Here is an 18,410-nt window from a genome sequence, read left to right as displayed (position 1 = left end):
TCATCGAGTGGAAAAATAAATCTTTCGATGTTATTATGATGTTGATATTGGGGCAGATCTGTGCATCGCTTCAAATGTTTTGTGTATCATATTAAGTCCCAAGTCAAAAACAAACTTTGACTGAAGTGGAGCAGCACAGTGACAGTTGTGTTGTGGAGTGGAACAGACTTAAGCTGGAGTCTGTCTGCTGTTTTCTTTCTCTGTGTAATCATCTAAAACCAGACTTCAAATCATAACTCTGCCCTTGTTTTCTGCTTTGTCTTTGGCTTACTGATTTACTATGGAATAGGGACGAACAATTTGGGGGGGAAATATTTAATTTTGATTTTTGTGACAGATATTACAATTACATGTATATATTTATACATTTTTTAGTCAAAGCTCACTTTAATATTCTCTATCCATGAATTACTGTATATTCTATTGCAAGGACAAGAACGTATGAGTGATGTGAACTGTTTCTAACATGTATGACATACATTTAAAAAAAAAAAAACTGAATTGAATATTAAACTGTCAGAATTAGAACAATTAGATTGCAGCCTTTGTGGTTTGCTAATTGCATTCTTTCAAACAGCATTTGCATTTTGAAAATTATTAATTCTTCAGGCCTACTATGGAATCACATTCACCACTAAAGCTGGGCATTCAGTTGATTAATTCCTTTTTGGTTCCTGTGTTTGTCATCAGGTCCTGGGACCTGGGCTGCACCAGTAGCAGCTGTGAGCCAGCCGAGCCTCCTGCCCCACACCTACGCCCTCCCTCAGCCACCTTCCTTCAACCACAGTGTGACAGCGCAGTCACCCATCATAGGTGTAACCCCGTCCATTCAGACTCCAATGCTCCCACATCACCCACTTATGACCGCCCACTTCCAGCTGACCACACAAACGACACAGCAGCCACCCTCCATGGTGTTGAGCATGCACAGCCAAACTCCGTATCCCTCAGCTCAGCCCACTGTTGCACCAACCGCCCTCACTGCCCAGGCCAACCAGGTGCTTCACCCAAACCCCCACAGTGTAATGGGCAATGGCCACCTGACCTCTCACCCCGGCCTTATCCAGCACCCCTCGCTGCCTCTGACCAATGGACAGGCAGCCGCAGTAGTGCAGGCTCAACCCACAGCTGCAGACAATCAGGATGGTCCTAATGGGCTGCAAATGCTGCGGACAGTCGGGATGGGGAAGTACAAGTTCACTGACCCGGGACATCCAAAAGGTAAGCACAGACAGGCTCAGCTGAAGCAACACAACACATGAGGCTTTAAGCTTTTTTTTTTTTTTTTTTTAAAAATCACTCTCCTTCAGATATGGAACCTGTCATGACCAACTTTCCAAGGCTAAATCAAAGCAGATCTGTTCAGCTGACAGTCTAAGCTCAAAAGTAAATCCAAGCTGGGAAGGTCTCAGGCATTAAATCAATGTAATCTTAGCTTTCTATTCCTTGTGACCTCCCCCTATGTGAGGCCCCGCTGGAATGAAACACACAGGCCTCTGCCCTCTGCCGGTGTACCAGAGCAGTTTTGATGCCAGCAGTCATAAACAAGGCCACAAACACTAAAGCAAGGGGTTGTTAACATACAACTTGCAAGGTCAGAGAGAACAGAGTTGCAGCTCAAGACGCAGAGATATGAGTCCTGATGCAATGTTGTTTATATACTATCTAAAATATGTCTTAAACTGTATGGAACTGTGACTTGGAAGCATTAATTATGATGTAAAATATAATATAATATGAGATATAATAGGCAACATTGATTATATTCTCATATTAGATAACTGGTGTTTTATATCCCACATTACTGGCCATCTTTGCAGATGCACTTTGGAAGTCAAAAACCTGTCTGGTATTATATATACTCACTTGTCAGTTAGCTGCAGTACACCTTGTGGAGAGTGACCTGAGTTTTAAACAAGAATAGGGAATGTTTGTCCAGTTTCTGAATCGAGGACTGCAATGTAAAAAAAACACAAGCACAATACCTGCATGGTAAAAAATCGTGCCGGTCAAGGCGATCACTACCATTGATAGTTTGGCCGTACATACTGGGGATGACTTGCCTACTGCGAATGCACAGTCTTCGGGCCCCAGCGCCAGTGTTCAGCACTTTTTCTCCGACACACACCGCTGATTTATGTGAAAAGGAAGTGAGGAGTGTGTGTTAATTATAACCTTATTTCTTGTGTTGTGGGCAGCATTACATGGGTAGCTCAGGAGCAGATGCAATGGCTCTGTGAAGCCTCAGGAATGACCTGGTTTTCTGCGTTTTGTTCACCATAGAACCTTTAGCTGACCTGCATCTAACTCAGCATGTATCAGCAGAAAGTTAATGTGCTACACAAACAGTAATAATCTGTATTAATCAGCCACTGAAGCAGGTGGTGATGCAGTTGTAGGGACATGCAAGTGTTTCAGTTTGATGGATAAATTAGTGTCATAAACATTGTTGTTATTCTTACTGGGAAGCCTCAATGTAGGAAAGGTAATATGGTCTTTTTTACCTGTACCAATTTGTCAGTTATGAAAATGGTGTTGCGTTTTGGTTTTGTTTTAGACCTTAAAAAGTTCTGAAGAAAGAAAGATATGATGTTTATTTTAAAAAGTGTGAATTTATGCTCTGTGGGCTTCTAAAACCTGTGATACAGTACAACGTGCTGTTGATGTATTAGAGAAGAGGAATGGTACTGGTTTCAAGGTACTGCTGTGCTCTGAAATTGGTTGAAAGTGTGTCAGGTTTATCTTTCCACCGCTCATAGTTGCAAGGCTCACAGGGCCTACTAAATGTGAGGCAGGAAGAGCTTTCAGTCCCTGCCCTCACATCTCTCTCTCAAAATTGTTTGAAGTCATGTTGACTTGCACTGTTTTTGTGAAGGTGCTTCATTGCTCCAGCTCCATGCCTGAGTCTGTGAGCCGTAAATTGGTGTTTGGTTTAACCTTGGAGTTTATGACGCAGGGCTCTAGAAACAGATGCTCGCAATCCCCGACCAATTTTCACATTTAATGAAGCTTTTAATTTAGGTTTAGATTGTTTTCTTTTTCCTGACTCATTTTGATCAATAAAATGTGTGCAAATGAACTTGTAGATTGCAAAAAAGCAATTATTTTGGGGGCCTGCCGGCAATATATTGAAATGAGACTGCAGGTAGAATTGGAAATGGATAATTAGATGAGCTTGTGGTTGGTCCAGTTTGTTGAATGAGAGGTTGAATAGACTGTCGTGATCCATTAACCATGTACACGTCAAAACATATTGACCTTCTTCTTACTGGCCAAAGAAGCTAGAGTTTAATGGGAATGAGAGTATTTATAAAGATCTATTTTACAGAAAAGGGAAAAAAAAAAAAAACGATTGTGAAACTGGAAACACTGTTGATGGGATTTGTATAAATTGATATATTTGGTTTGTATCGTTATTGCTGTACGGGGGAAAGCAAAAGGGATAACATCCCCGTGTCAAATCGAAGACATGCAGTAGTACACACTTAAAATCTCATGTAACCTTCTATGAAGGTCAAACAGAGGCACTTCAATCTCACATCTTCTTAACCATTCCAGCTGTTTTGTCATCTTATGTGGCAGTGAATAGATATTAATAAGTATCCCGTTGGGGCAATATCACAAGGACAGAGGAAAAGAGGTAACATGTTCAGCACTAGGAAATCTGCAGCCTTGACGTCTCTGTCTGCAGACTAGAACCCTCACTGCTGTTGTTCTGTCTGTGTCCTTCCGTTTCTGCCGTCTTCTCACCCACTCAGAGAAGACACTAATCCCATGCTCCCGCAGGTCTTATACATTCTGTTTCAAATCAATTAACACTGCAGATCTATGTGGCAAGGGTGTCTGTTGTTCCTGCTGTACTGGCATAGTGGTGGAATATGGAGGGTAAACTCCTGCGACCTGCATTTTGTTTACTTATGTTACAATTATCTTGTACCTGCTGTTGACATTTTCTGCTCAGACAAAAATAAAAAAAGAAGAGAAGCGCGACGTGAGAAGAGAAAAGCATCTGCGGGTTAGAGGTCAGTGTTTCTGCAGTCCTCTAATGGCTGAGCTTTGGATAAGAGGGTTGGCAAATCTGATCCCTGAGCGTTACATTCACATCTGGCATCAAAGTATGAAGTAAAAATACACTCAGATTGGATGGACCTCACCGGTAAAACCAAGAAAATGGAATAAATGGGCCCAAAATCACACTCTTTGACATGTAAGATACTTGGTATCTGATGAATTATCACCCTGAAATGAATCTAACAGATGATGAAAATGAAATCCAGCGGCAGTGGTGTTCCATTTGGACCCAGAGACTGTAAGTCAGGAGTCGTGTGTTCTTATGGTGGTTAAAGTAGTATTTCACATCTGCTGGTATTACAGATATTTTTCGCAATCATTTTAAATACCAAAGCTGCTTGAATTGCTGAGTGAACAAAAGTGAGCCTGCAGACACAATGCCAATAACCGGTGATGTGCAGAGGGTTTTGTGGCTATTTTGAAAGCAAATGCCTGGATCTTGGAGGAGCTGACAGAGCTCTTCCTCCTTTATAAAAGCGCACAACATGCCACATGACTGTGTGTGCATGCGTATGTGTTTGCGTGTCCACAGCGTTTCGGGTGTGACTGCATGGATGTTTGGTCAGATGTCAGCTTCACAGCCTTAAAGCCAAGCACTACAGTGACAGAAATCACACTCCATGTTTGATTTGGCTTTGCCTTCATAGGGAGCAATTTGTCTTCGCACTGCATCAGCGGGCACATGTGCTCCTCCGTGTGTGTGTATGGATTTGTCATATCTGCCTGCATTGCTGTTTACTGTATGTGTTTGTGTATGTCTGTGTAAATGCCATATGTTTGTGTGCCGGAGTGTGAGTGAGGATTCACACAGAGCAGCTTGAAGGCAGCTTTACCCTCATCACCTACTGAGACATGTCAGTCACCAGGCTGTGATCTGCCCACCTGGTTTCATCATCCTCAGCAGGGCTTTTCATAAAGCCGGCCTGTCATAGTGTACAAATCAAACTTCACACCATCTTGCCAGTGGTTAATTTCCTTTACACCACCTACTCCTTGCAATTTTTTTTTTGTTTTTGCATTTGTCTTTTTTTTGTTTCACGCAACCACGGATATTATTGGAATAAAATTGGGATTTAGCAAACCCTGTAGACACATCCCCATCTATAATTTAGAAATGTGAGCGTACAAGATGACTAATGTTACTGTTAAAAAAAAAACAAAGGGACACAGGAGGTGAGAAAGTAGAGAGTGCAGAGAGAGTGTGAACTTCAGAGAGAGGGAGATGCCGAGAGCAGATTTGCTGTGTGTCTATTGACCAAGTCATTAAAATCGATGGCTGTCCTGATGGATATCAGCTGGGGGAAGCTAGTGCCGAGCTCAGCAGGGACAGACTTCCTCACTGCAAATGTGATGGAGCACCATTTAAAGGCAGTTCATGGCTGGGAAAACACATTAATATCAAAAGGAAGCTATTATTTTTACACACTCAGGCCTGTTTTTAAACGTGACTGTTGTTTATGCCAGACACTCAAAAAAATGCCTTTGATATTATTTTCCCCAGCTTAGTTTCAACTCAGAATTGAAATGACTGCTGGTAGCGACAATATGGTTGAAGCTGATGGCAGCTGGTCAGTAAATGTTTTATAAATAAAGAGCTGATGATATTTGTTTAGAAGTCACCTGCTGCAACACAGAGCATGTGCTGTGGCTCCTATACCTCTTATGTCAAACATCGTTTTAACGCTTCCTTCCACCTCACAGTCCCATTCTCTCTCACACACACACACACACACACACACACTCATACCATTGTGATTCATAGACACACACAAAAAACCATTGCACGCATCAAGCAGCACCCAGCAGCACCCAGCCTTCTCGCTCTGCCCAGGAAGTTCATCTTCCAGTCGGCTCACATCAGCCATCATCTTGGGACCAAGCTGCTCTGGAGCTGCTTGTGAATGCAATTAAGATGCCTCGCTGAGTTAAGATCAGTGTTTTTTTTCTTCTTTTTCTACGGTGAGACTGGCGCCTGCAAAAACCCGGGCTCAGCTTTCCTTCTGTTCTAACCATTTCATCCGCCTCATCTTCCCTATTCAAGCGCGGGTCTTAGCAAGACTTTAATTATGTATTCACTTCTGTTTACTTTAGGCCAGAGCATATTGGCACTGAGGTGTTCGTGTCCACATGTATTGGCTCTACAGCCATTATTGCTGCAATATTGCCACTAAGTGAGGAAATTATAAATCCCCAAATTAGTGCGATAGCGACTATTTACCAGGCCAGACTGTGTGTGTAGGTGGTGATGTTTAATTGCATGAGATAATGGGACTGTTTTCCATGGACTTAATCATATCTCACTAAAGGTTATTTCACCCTCACCTGCTTTTTATGGTTTTACCTTATTACTAGTTAATGATGTCAGCAGATGTGATAGTGACATTTTATTTTCAGGTCACGCAGAGACATGTGAATTTCTCTGTGAGATGAATAAAGTATCTATCTATCCATCTATCTCTCACCTCTGAATATTACTCTATAGATTGAAGCGGCTACAGTTATTAAGGAGACACAAAGCCTGCTGTGTTATCAGCGTTATTTATTATTTATTTATGTTATTCATTATTACGGCGCATACATATTCATTTTTCAACCACAAGAAAGTGTTCCTAGCATGACAGCCCGTTCAAACCAGTTATTAAAAACACAACCAGTTTGTGATAGCCTCACTGAGACCATTCATCACAGCGTGCACATTAATTAAACCCTCCCCTTTCCTTTCTCTCCCTCTTTCTCTGTCTCTATCTCTCTTACTTGATGGAGTGCAGAGGATCCAGAGTTCATCCTTACTGCAAATTGTACAAAAGTCTGCCTTTCACCAAGACAAATAGATGCTGTGGTGTGGTGGTTTTTTTTTTCTTTTAATTTCACATATGCTGACTTGAATCAATGTACACAGAATGAGCCGTGGCAAATTAATTAAAGTCAGTGTGGTGTTGTGCAGGGTGACTATCTTGAAGCTATCCACATTAGGATTAGCCAAAGCAGAACTGTAGTCATTATGATTCCAAAACAGGCTTAAATTGACACATGAAATGCATGGATTTGAAAGTGTTTTCCCATCTCTCTCTCTCATATACTGTTTCTTAATTCTAGATAGCATTAGTGGAAACGGGAAACTGAAATGGGATTCGCAAGAGCAGAGAATGCTGCAAATTATTAATGAGTTTGAAATTTATTCCAGTCACTGTGGACTTGGTATGTGCAGGTAATTCTCTTAAATGAACACATGCGTTATGACAGTGATGTGCTCGTGAGTAACCTTGAGTACGTATGGGGCCTACATATTAATGATATTGACTCAAACATCTCATTTCAGAACAGCAGGAATGGTCTGAAGACCGCTGCGTGCATGTTTAGATGTAGCCGAGCAGCAACCTGACGCTGTCTCTTTAACTTCGCAAAGGATTGCTTCCATTGAGATGTCTAACTGTTTTTAGTACTGCTCCAGCTCTCAAGAGACGGCAAGAAGGGGAGGGAGGGGAGGAGAGAAGAACCACTGTGTCATAAGTGGGGAAAGGAAAGCTGCTTGCCCTCGTTCTTCCTCTCCCTCGTTATCGTATTTTAAAGGAGAGGAGCCCTGCCAGGAGCCCCATACATTACATCCCCCCACAGTTAATATAGGGATGGTGGATAGCTCATTAAGATTGATCATTCCTCGTCCACCTCCACCATGCAGAACGCAGCACCGGCTTCATTAATCACCAGGATTTCAAGATAAAGCTCAGTGGCGGCACAGTCACAGGACCTGGAGCCTGACAGCTCGGCTGCTACGCGCATAATCACAGATGCGGTGCAGCCAAGGAGCAGCTGCCCGGCTCCCTGCCACGCTACAGGGGGCACCGTATCTATACCTCTCTCTCTCTCTCATCCTACTATACTCTCCACCCCCCCCCCCCCCCCCCCCCCCCCAGCTGTCCTCTTCACTGCAATTGTCTGTCTGTTACTTTCACTCTGCCACCCTCGCACTCCTGACGTCATCCCTCCACATGCTTGTTGTCTCTCAGCTACCCCTCATCCTTACATCCACCTGCTTCCCATAGCCATTTATAGCCTTTGCTTTTTCCTCCCCTTTCCTCTCTCTCTCTCTCCATCCACCTTCCTTTTTCTTCACTCTCATCTTCTACATCTTACATCCATACTGTACCTGTTTACCTGTTCCATGCTTCTTTACCCTCCCTCTGCACCTTCTTGCATTCCCTACTCCAGCTGGAGACGTCAGCCATTTCTCTCATATGCTTTTGTCTTTATCACTGTTTTGTCTCTTTTAATTTCTTACTTAATTAGTGGTGTGATTTCCAACCACTAACATCCAATCACACTGTCTCTCTCGCTTTACTATCCTCATCCTCACAAAATGTCCCCACTTTTTGTCCAAAGCCACAGCTTGAATACCAAAGCTGTGGTGATTGGATTGATAAAGAACTGAACATAAGAGTATTGTTTTCAGCCCTCCTAGTTTTCCAGCTCTGTCATTTTTCAGTTAAATCATTTTAGCTAAACAGTCCATGTGAGTGCTTTGAAGGATTTAATTTCTCTTCACGAAAGTTGTAGTTTTTAGTAATTATGTTTAAATCTCAGTTATTGAATCTATTGTAGAAGATGAGTTTGCAAGTCATGGTCAGATTTTGTTTAACTAGATTAAAAATTAATTTCTCTCCGTGACATGTTCTTGCCCTTTATTGTACACTGAATTTAAAAGGATATCGGAAGTATTAATAAATTGAACAGCTCTCTCAAGAGTGCAGTCGGGTCATTAGAAATGGTCTCCAGTTTTAAGAAAAGTGGAGGAAGGAACACAACACAAAAGCAACTGACCCACAGTGCAGCCACTCTATTCTCAGTTAATGAGTTTCAGTTCACGCACCACCACACATGTGTGAATTAAGCATTACATGATGGTTGAAATATGAAAACACTGCAAAATATGAAAATATGTTCTGGTGTTATTGACTTGAATTTATTGTATCCAATTTTTTGTGTGAAGATACTTATAGATAATTTGACTTGTTTCAAGGTATTTTCTTCTTGCTTCAAGAAAAATTAACAAGTGCTATTTTGTTGCTGCACTGGCAGATACTTTTGCTTGAAACAAGTAATTTTCCCGTAATAGTTGTTATAATTCCTTGGTTTTTAGAGGCATTTTTTGCAGTAAACATAGACACGTCACCTGGGTGAAAGAGACATTGTAGCATTGGGGGGGACACACAACTGACAAATGTTAGTTTGTTAATTTGTTGCTTGGTCAGTTGATTGATTGGTTGATGAACAAGCCGCAGAAGTTACTGAACTGGAGTAAATTAACAGTGTTTTTTTGTTTGTTTTTTCATTTTGTTTCATTTGTTTAGATTTTTTTTTAGAAGTAACATTTGGATCGTATACTTTTGGACACCACTCACGCACAAAATAACCCATATGAGTTGCCTGCATTTGTGATAAAGGATGGCACCGTTGCTATGAGCTGCAATGTTGTCTCCAACTGGAATAGTGCAATTTGCCGACATGAAATGTGCGCTACCCACACTTATGGGAGCAAAATTGATTTGTATGTCAAGGAGTGTCAAAGTGAATGTAGGTTACACCCTCAAATGGGCCTGAATCTCAAACACGTAATGTCAAAGACGATCTAATATGACAAGATTAATTACCACAAGTGAAATGTCGATGTGTTATTCCACACATCAGCCATGAAATGGGTTGTAATGCATTATCAATGAGACTGAGTGTAAACACAGCAGATGTTAGCAGGAAGCCAGTCAATACCAAATGTTTCTCTCTAATAAGGAGGCATCATTGCAACAGGAAGGGGACGCAATATCCAAAACAGCAGCAGATGCTTCACAACATCTCAGCAAAAAAAAATCCTGAAGTTGTTCAGCAGCATTAATTTGCTAATTTTCACAATGTGCTCGCTTATCTCAGTGCATGGTCAAACTTTTCCTTCACGTACAAACTTTTAAATGGGTTTGATAATGCATGCGGGGCATCTAATAAATACTAATGACAGGACCAGACATTAGCAAGAATGGCTCCCCTCGCCAACTCATTATTCCACAGATTCAGCAACAGGCTAGACATGTGAAGATACTGTATATCATTCCTCTGTGACAAAGACAAATGATAATGGCCTGAACTGCAATCAAGAGATCTTTGTAGGTAGTTCACCCGGTAAGTAACAGAGACTTAACGTTTTCCTTTGCAGTATAACAGAACAGGGTGAGAGGGTGAGCAGCAATGCTATTGCCATATTACATTTATAGAATGTGTTTTTGTCGTATAGTTATAGTGTCGATTGTCACCATACCTTATCTCTCTTTCTCTTGGAGACTTTTGTTTTCTATATATAATGCTGCTCGCTGAACTGCGGCACGAAAAAACTATTGTTTGAGAGAGTTAAACTTGGATTAGAACTTTTACAAGAGCACATCAGCCACACATCAGCATTGGAGCGTGCTGGGCACAATCAGAATTTGTGGGGCAATCCAGCCGTCTAATGGACTGTTTTCTATCCCTGGAGAGAAAGATGGCAGCAGATGGAAACGGAGAGCGAGGCAGAATAGAAAGAAAGCGGTGACAAAAATGTGATGAAATGCAAAGATTACTCGCCTGACTCCACCATAGACTGGGAGCTCATCTCAGGTGTGCAGTCTGCTGAGAAGACTCCCTCGTACAAACCTAACCCCACCGCTAACCTTTCTGCTTGGGCTGCTGTGACTTTCACAAAGTTACCCAGTAAGCACATATTGTCTTCAGGGGGATGTGTGACATTTATCTAAAGCTGCCCTGGTGACATGGGAATTTGTTGTTGTCGTTAGTTGCATTTTCCTGTTGTTTCGGGTCGATTTGGAGGCATGAAGCATGTAAGGAAGGTGGACTAATAAATACAGGCGGCATGTGAGACATGCTGGGCAGCGTATCTACATTCTCTCACACATATCCTGGCATCGGTCCTCGGCCATCAGTGCGTGCCTAAATGTGAAAGGGGAACGGAGCGTCTGGCACGGCTTAGGCTTTGGTTTCAGGCTGCAGTTAGAGAAGCAGAGGAGAAAGTAACTTTAAACTTTTAATTAGTTCTTAAGTGGACTTAGCACTTTGTTTAATTTGAAGTATGTATGTACCTATATTCAGCAAGGTATTGCAACTTGACATCTATTCTTATATTCTTAGGAGGTATGCATGTACTTTCAATAGAGTATTTTTTTTAATATTTATTGCAAAAGCGTACTGTGTATTTCCACTAGGAGTAGTTCAACCACATGTTTGGACTTTTACTGTTGTGTGTATAGTCTTGATGTGTGACCTGTGGTGTCACACTCCGTGTTGTGTGGTAGAAGCGAGGGCTGGACCACAAACACTTTCTGAGGCATGCAGTTTCCGTTTCATTTCTGACACAATGTGGATGAAACAAAGGGAAAACCACTAGTCAAACACATGCGGCGCTCTTCTTCCCTAACGTATCACGGCAGGAAAGGGCAGCGGGACAAAAGAATATAAAACATTCCTAGCAGAATGTGCATAAACAGAAGGGAAATGTAGTTTATGTATGTATGACAGGAAAGCAACGACAAAAAACATGCATAAGGAACAGCTCAAAACATAAGAAATGAAAAAGCCGTATACCTCTTGAAACAAGCCTGTCAGGCAAAACAACGGACGGAAAAACAAATGATATATAATTACAGAAATATAGTTAAAGTCATTCATGTTTAAAATAAATGTGTCGTTACATAACAAGTCAAATGAAATGTTCTTTTGAGTTGATTTGATATGTTTGGTCTGCTGCATTTTATAGCCCACAGCAACAGCAATGCAGAGTAACATCCTTTGCCCCTAAACACAATCACCCGACGCAGGCTTTGTCAGCCACTGACATTTTCTACTTACATTTTATAGTGGCTGTTTCAGAGATCGTCCCTTAAAATGGGAAATGTTGTATATCCAAGCTATGGCAAACCTTTGGATCAGCGCTGTAATAGCAAAATGTTATGCTGCCAAAGAAAATGCAGCACAACATTGTGTCCTGCGTCCTTGCTCAATCACTGTGAGCTGCTGCATTGTATGAGAAGGCCATCTGTTTGCATAAATATATTATATAACTCTTGTTTTGCTTTTTAAACGTTTATTGCTTTGCCAAGAAGATGAAATTTCCACTCAGGTGAAAATTCAGGCTTTGGATAAAAAGTCAAGGGGGACTTGTTTACACGACGACGGTGCGCGGAGATGATGGCTTAATGTCAAGTCTTATTCCCGATGTGCACTTGTGAGTCAGGACACTGAATGTGCAGTGTAGGCTCTCAGTTTACGTGTGAGTAAATGTGACACACTCACACTTGCACTGTGCACGACGGACTTTCTCCACACGAACCTGGATCCCCAGTGTAACAAACGGTTCCACAGATTTCCTCTGACTGCTGTCCAGATGACTCATTTCACTCATTTAGACTATGAGTTGGACAGAACCCTGGCCCTTGCAGTAATTTACGTTAAACAGCAACGTAGCACTTTAATTAAAAAGGGAAGATGGAGAAGTGTTACATACCCACTCTGTTCTAATCAATTCCCCTCTAAGCATACAGTATGTTATCTACACAGGCCAGCCACTGTTCATGAGCACAGCATTGTTATTAGGATTATTCCCGTATGACATTGTCTTGCCTTAAGTCGTGTGTGTGTGTGTGTGTGTGTGTGTGTGTGTGTTTGTGTGTAGGTGAATGTGCTTTGGCTTCGCATTTGCATGTGTGTGTTCCTGCGTCAGTGAGTGTGCTGTTGCTGTATAACAATGTCATCTGGTGCGGATGAGTTACTTAACCCCTTAGCGAAAATTACGTCCAGTTCACGTTGCTTAGTGTAAAAAAACGGAAAAATAAAATCTGACATAAACTCGTTTTGGCACAATGACAAAAGAGCCAATCCACAAATTCAAGGCTTAAACTTGGCCAGAGTAATAAACTGGACATTTTATCTCAAGTTCCTAAAAGCAGCTCTTATAAGAAGCTCTCTTAGAGCTCATAAATTCCCAGGAAGCGTATAGATAAATAAATAAGGAGTTAGAATCCTAACTCGACGCATGGGGGAGTCGTTGTTAAATGATTTTGTCAGTGTGATAATCAACCGGCTCTTCCAAATCACTGTTAGAGTTCTGGACGATTTCCTGGTAATTGTTGGATTTGTGTTGCTGAATGTTCACAGTGATGAAGAAAAGCTGAAGTGACGAATCAGAGGCTGTTGCTATGGCACAATTTGGCCATGGAATAATGTAAATGTAAACACATCTGTTGCCCACAGAGACCAGTTAAAACCACACTACGTGCAGTGATATCGTTATTTGTCATCCTGGCGTATGACGGGGGCCCTTTCATGTGTGTAAAATACTGTAATGGTTGATTGGCTGTCAGAGCATGGCATCGGATGCACCAATGAGAGCGCTTCCATCCACACTCCACACCTCTTTCTGCTTCCAGTGGCTGAAGCGACAGAAAAGTGACTGCTGCTTATCACTGGAGCAGTTAATTCAACTAATTAGTTTATAATTATTAGTTCACTCAGTGTTCATTACACCTCATTAGTCCATCTTTCTGCCCCGCTCACTTTATTCAGTTGTAAGTCATTATTCAAAAAAAAATGCCAAGAGTCATAGGGCACCGCCGGCTTTGTTGTTTTTGTGTCTGTCAAATTCGATGATCACTGGCATTTGGATTGAAATGATGTGACTGAAAGTTGGTCAGACGCAGGTTTTACCAGTAACATTAATCATGGTTCCACTCGTGGTTGAAGAGAGCCAGGGTCAAGTGTAAGAGGAGGACACACTTTATACTTCAGCCTGTACAAAAATGAGTTCTTTTACTTCCTGTCATGTGACCTGACATGGTGATAGCTATTGGCAAAATCGGTGTTACCTTTCTACACCATAATTACGACCTACTTCTGGTTAAAAACCTCGTTTAGTCATGTTAATTATACCAATGTTGAAGTGTCTCACATTCGTTTGGAACATTTTAATTGGAAGTGAATGTAGACATCATGGTGTGATATGTTTTTTGTAGATTAAAGTGCTTTTAGCGAGAATAAACCCTGCATTTCTTCTTTGGATTTTTTTTTTGTAACAGGAATCATGTCCCAGTTATTCTTAGGGTAGAGTTACTCCCATGGTGCAATCGAGTGGAGGTTAAACTCACGCTACACTGATTGCAAAGAGAAAAGAAAGATATTCTCTCTATTTTTGTCATTCACTGGGGCGAAACGGAGAAAATTGTGCTGAATTTATTATTGTATTTATCGATGCTATTATTTCGTGTGATTTTCATACTAAAACAATACTTGCACCTCTTTGAAATACACACAAAATAAATATGTTGACACCAGCAATGTGGTTACATAGTTGCACAGGGAGCAAAATCCAAGGAAGCTTTTGCCATTTTCATTCTTATTTCTTTTGCCTGGAGGAATGAAGGGATATCACAGAGTTCTTGTTTGCGAGCCACAGGTGTATCCTCTTGATAAAACCTGTTTGAGAGTGTTTGACCACTTGTCACCTATTGTCCCCCCCCCCCCCGGCGGGATAATGAGGAAGCCTTTGCACCGGGCGAGACTGGAGACTTTCTCCTCTCCTCTCGACACACAAACACAAAGAACGAGAGAACATCGCATGACATCCTGTCACAGTGTTGCAACAAGCCAACAAATGCTCCAAGGGCTCTCTTTGTTTATGATCTTCCTCCTTAAAGCCTGTGCTTATATTTACCTTGACTTTGTTCAACTAGTGACAATTGTTTGCGTGCTTGTACTGTATGTGTGTGTGTGTGTGTGTGTGTGTGTGTGTGTGTGTGTGTGTGTGTTTGTGTGACTCTTGCACCAGAGGGGTGTATGTAAATGTGTGAGTGTTCAGTGCAGGAGAGAGAAACTCTCTGGGTTTCTGTTTCTACTCAGTCTGTGCAAGTTGAGATTTGGATGTAGCTCGCCTACGACATTTAACCAGACTACTGACCTGGTCCCTGTAAACAAGCACAATTGATTTATTGAATGAAGTGTGTCTGACTTAGCTGTGCCCCCTTTCAGCTTGTTAGTAGACATTTTCTAGTTCACCTATTACGGAAAAAGACCAATCCGACATTAGCTGGCTTCTAGTTGGTTCAATGTGGTGCTCCATTCTGTGCCTTTCTGCCATCCATGAATTTAAAAATATTCCTTTCTTAAAGCTGGCAGAGCATAAATTCAATTCCCTGGATTTTGCCGTATTGTCTTTTTCTTCTTCTGTGGACTAGCTTCTTTTCTTTCTTGGTCAAAGCCCAGCGGCAGGAACTGTGGAGCGTGCACAGAGTGATTAGGCCAGTTAATACAAGAGTAAATCAACTTTATTTTAACCACATTATTTGGATTTGTTAGCGTTCCTCTTTTAGTAACACAGTAGTTAAATGTTTTCTAACCTCTTGTAACTGGGTGTCTTTCCTCACATGCCTATTGGAGGAGAAAACAAAGGCCCAGACAATGTCTCTGAGGGGCACACGTCCCCCCGTCCCCCCCCCCTGCTCTGTCCAAACTGACTGAAAGCATCGCTGAGGCTCCTGCAGCTCAGCTCAGCAGATTTGAGCAGAGTTGAAAATAAAGCGTCCTCATCATGGACTATTCTCCGAGGCTTCATGGTGCCACTGCTCTCTCACTCACTGAAATCAGGACAGCTCGAGACTCGAGGGGCCTCAAGGATTTCTGAGGCCTTACGTGAGGTGCATTTGCTGGGAGTAGTCACTAACTGTTGAGATGTCTCCAGAAATGAATGTGGCACTGATTGTTAAAGGTACGTTCAGAGACGGTTTCGAGTAATTGCGCCTTCAAGAAGACTCAGGCTAGATTGGGTAACGCCACGTGCTAGCTTTTATCTAAGTAAAGCATCATTTGTTCAGCACATGGCAGCGAGATGAGTGGCCTGATAGTGCTCTTGACATTTTGCACCTGTCAAAGACTGACATTTAGCCATCGCAGCTTTCAAAATGAACTGTCCAGAGCTGGAGACGCTGGTGTTAAACAAAAATGACTGGAATGAAACGGCCCTTTGGAAAGGGGTTTGCTTTCATTTCACTTCATGTGTGTTGACGATGTTAACAACGCTGTATAAAAATAGAGTGTCTTTCACTGAGGTCTGATGATCCCTAATCAGTTAAATTTAATTAAAAAAACAGCTGATTCTGTGAAATATGGACTGTTAATTGATAGAAAGAAAATGTAAAAACGTTGAATAAACAGCTAAGAGGAAAACTACTATATCAAAATACGATTATTTATTTATTTATTTTGAATATTGTATGAATTTAGAGTCAGTCTTGTAATTCAGAGATGTTTTCAATATATTTCCCAAAAGCAGCTTTAATATGTATTTAATAAGTCTATGAATTCATTTCACTAACTCTATTTTATTTGACATCTGTTTTTTTTTAGCAACTGGGCCAAGAATTGAGAAATATTTTATTTCCTTTTTGAAACTTATGTCTCATAGTGTGATGGCCCTGATTTTTAAGTAACGGAGCGTGGGAGGCACAGCGATAGAAAAATCAATTTTTAAAAACGCACATTAGAGAGTCAAGTTATAATTTCGAGAATTTCACATGAATGTTTCCTGGGCTTCAGAGCTGAAAGTGAAACTGTTTCCCTTCTGTTGTGCTTGGGAACTGAGGTTGCAGCATAGATAGATTTCATTATTCAACAACTTGTGTTGATGGTGAACTCTTGACCATTTCGCTGCCTGTGAGTGTGGGTGTTTTCTAAGTGTGCAGTTAGAGACATGGAAACCATTTCTCATCAAAGTCAGCACAGGAAGCTTTTTGTTCCAAATAGATCTGATACTGCGCAGATGTTTCCGAATGGGTGGTAAACACAAGTAACCCACACTATGCATCGGATAATTTATTAATTTTAATTATATTTAATGCCAGTGTAGCGCTTCACATGGGAATAACCCTCATAAATCCTCCTGACATTATCCGTGTTTTACTGTACATTCAGGTCTGGTGTTTTCCACAGGGAAAAAGACACTTTTGGGGAACTCAACACTGGGAGACTTATTTTGCGTGCATTTATTTTGAACCATGGTCTTGGCCCACTCTGATTATTTAGTTGTAAAGGAATGTTTGAAAAAGGAATTTCTCAAATGCGTATTCTTGTATGAGAAAGCCCATTTTAATCAGAATACCTCAGTCCCATCTGAATCTACCCTAAACACCATAAAATTCCCTTTTGTCATTTTATAATGAATTAATTGAATCCAAATTAAATTTAATTAAAAGAAAAAGCAAATTTATGCTTAACAAGTAGTCAATTAATATCATGTCACTTCAAACCATAACTAAATGTTGGTATTGAATTAAAAGTATTTTTGTTTTAATCCTTTTGATAAAGGGTTCATCATCATGGAATGTAATATTCTGTCTGATTGGGATTTTAATTTAGCACAATTTTTTAGTATTTCGGAACAGTTAATTTAGGAAGCTAAAACCGACAATAAAAAAAAATCTGTTTTTAAATTTCTGTTCATTTAAAAATATTTTTCAAGATTTTATCTTAGTCAGCTGTCAAAAAATTAATGTGTTTTTGTTTTTTTAAGGCAACAAAGTAATTGGTAATTTTTCGAATGGAAAAATATGTGAAAGTCGCACGGAAAATTGTACTGATGTCTCGTCGTCTTAGAAAAGAAAACCCATTATGGCAGAGTTGTACATTGAATTATTGATCAGCTTGCATGGTTTGTTCTCAGTAATTAAGCTGTGAGTGTTGCTGGAAATTGATTGTTGAAAGTTTAAAAGAGAACAAAAAGGCCAAGGTGAACACACCAGGGCCCTCTCTGCTGCAGTGTAGAATGTCATCCAGTTGAATGTCAACATGTGGACAATTATTTGTCTAGTTGTGCTATAGAAATAAGATATATAAGCAAAAAGGTCAAAAAAATATTATATTGATTTACAACCAAATTAGTTTGACTTTGTTTGTGTGGTTTCTTCTTTATTTAAAATAATGCCCTAACAATGTGAACCCTCTAAAGCAGGTGCATTATGATGTTAAAATATTATGTGATTAAAAACTTAGTTGAAACACAGCCCAGTGTCTATGGCGGAATTTTATATGTATTAAAAAGTATCTCAGACACGCTCACAGTAAAAAATAACAAATTAAAAGCTTAAAAATAAATCCCCACAAAGCCTGTTGCTGTAATGCACACGTCTACAATGTGTCCTTTTTGTTTTCATCTATTTTTCCCTGCAGTTCAAGCCAGTTGGCAAGTTACTCAGAAAAACACAGAAAATACGAACTCATGAATATTTATCTCAAAATTTTAAACTTTTTTTTCTTTTTTT

General features: G+C 40.7%; 1 protein-coding gene across 3 annotated transcripts in view; it reads left to right on the top strand.

The window, feature by feature from the left end:
- LOC131443472 (kelch-like protein 29) overlaps positions 1-18,410 on the top strand; it is a 216,362-nt gene that overhangs the window by 102,928 nt on the left and 95,024 nt on the right. For all 3 annotated transcript variants that reach the window (XM_058613134.1, XM_058613132.1, XM_058613133.1), the window contains one exon: positions 691-1,221. In XM_058613134.1, coding sequence (XP_058469117.1) covers positions 691-1,221 — 531 coding nt within the window. The remainder of the gene's footprint in view (positions 1-690; positions 1,222-18,410) is intronic.

This window comes from Solea solea, chromosome 17 (assembly GCF_958295425.1).
Source record: "Solea solea chromosome 17, fSolSol10.1, whole genome shotgun sequence".
NCBI classification, from domain to species: domain Eukaryota; kingdom Metazoa; phylum Chordata; class Actinopteri; order Pleuronectiformes; family Soleidae; genus Solea; species Solea solea.
This window is presented reverse-complemented; position numbering and strand designations above follow the sequence as displayed.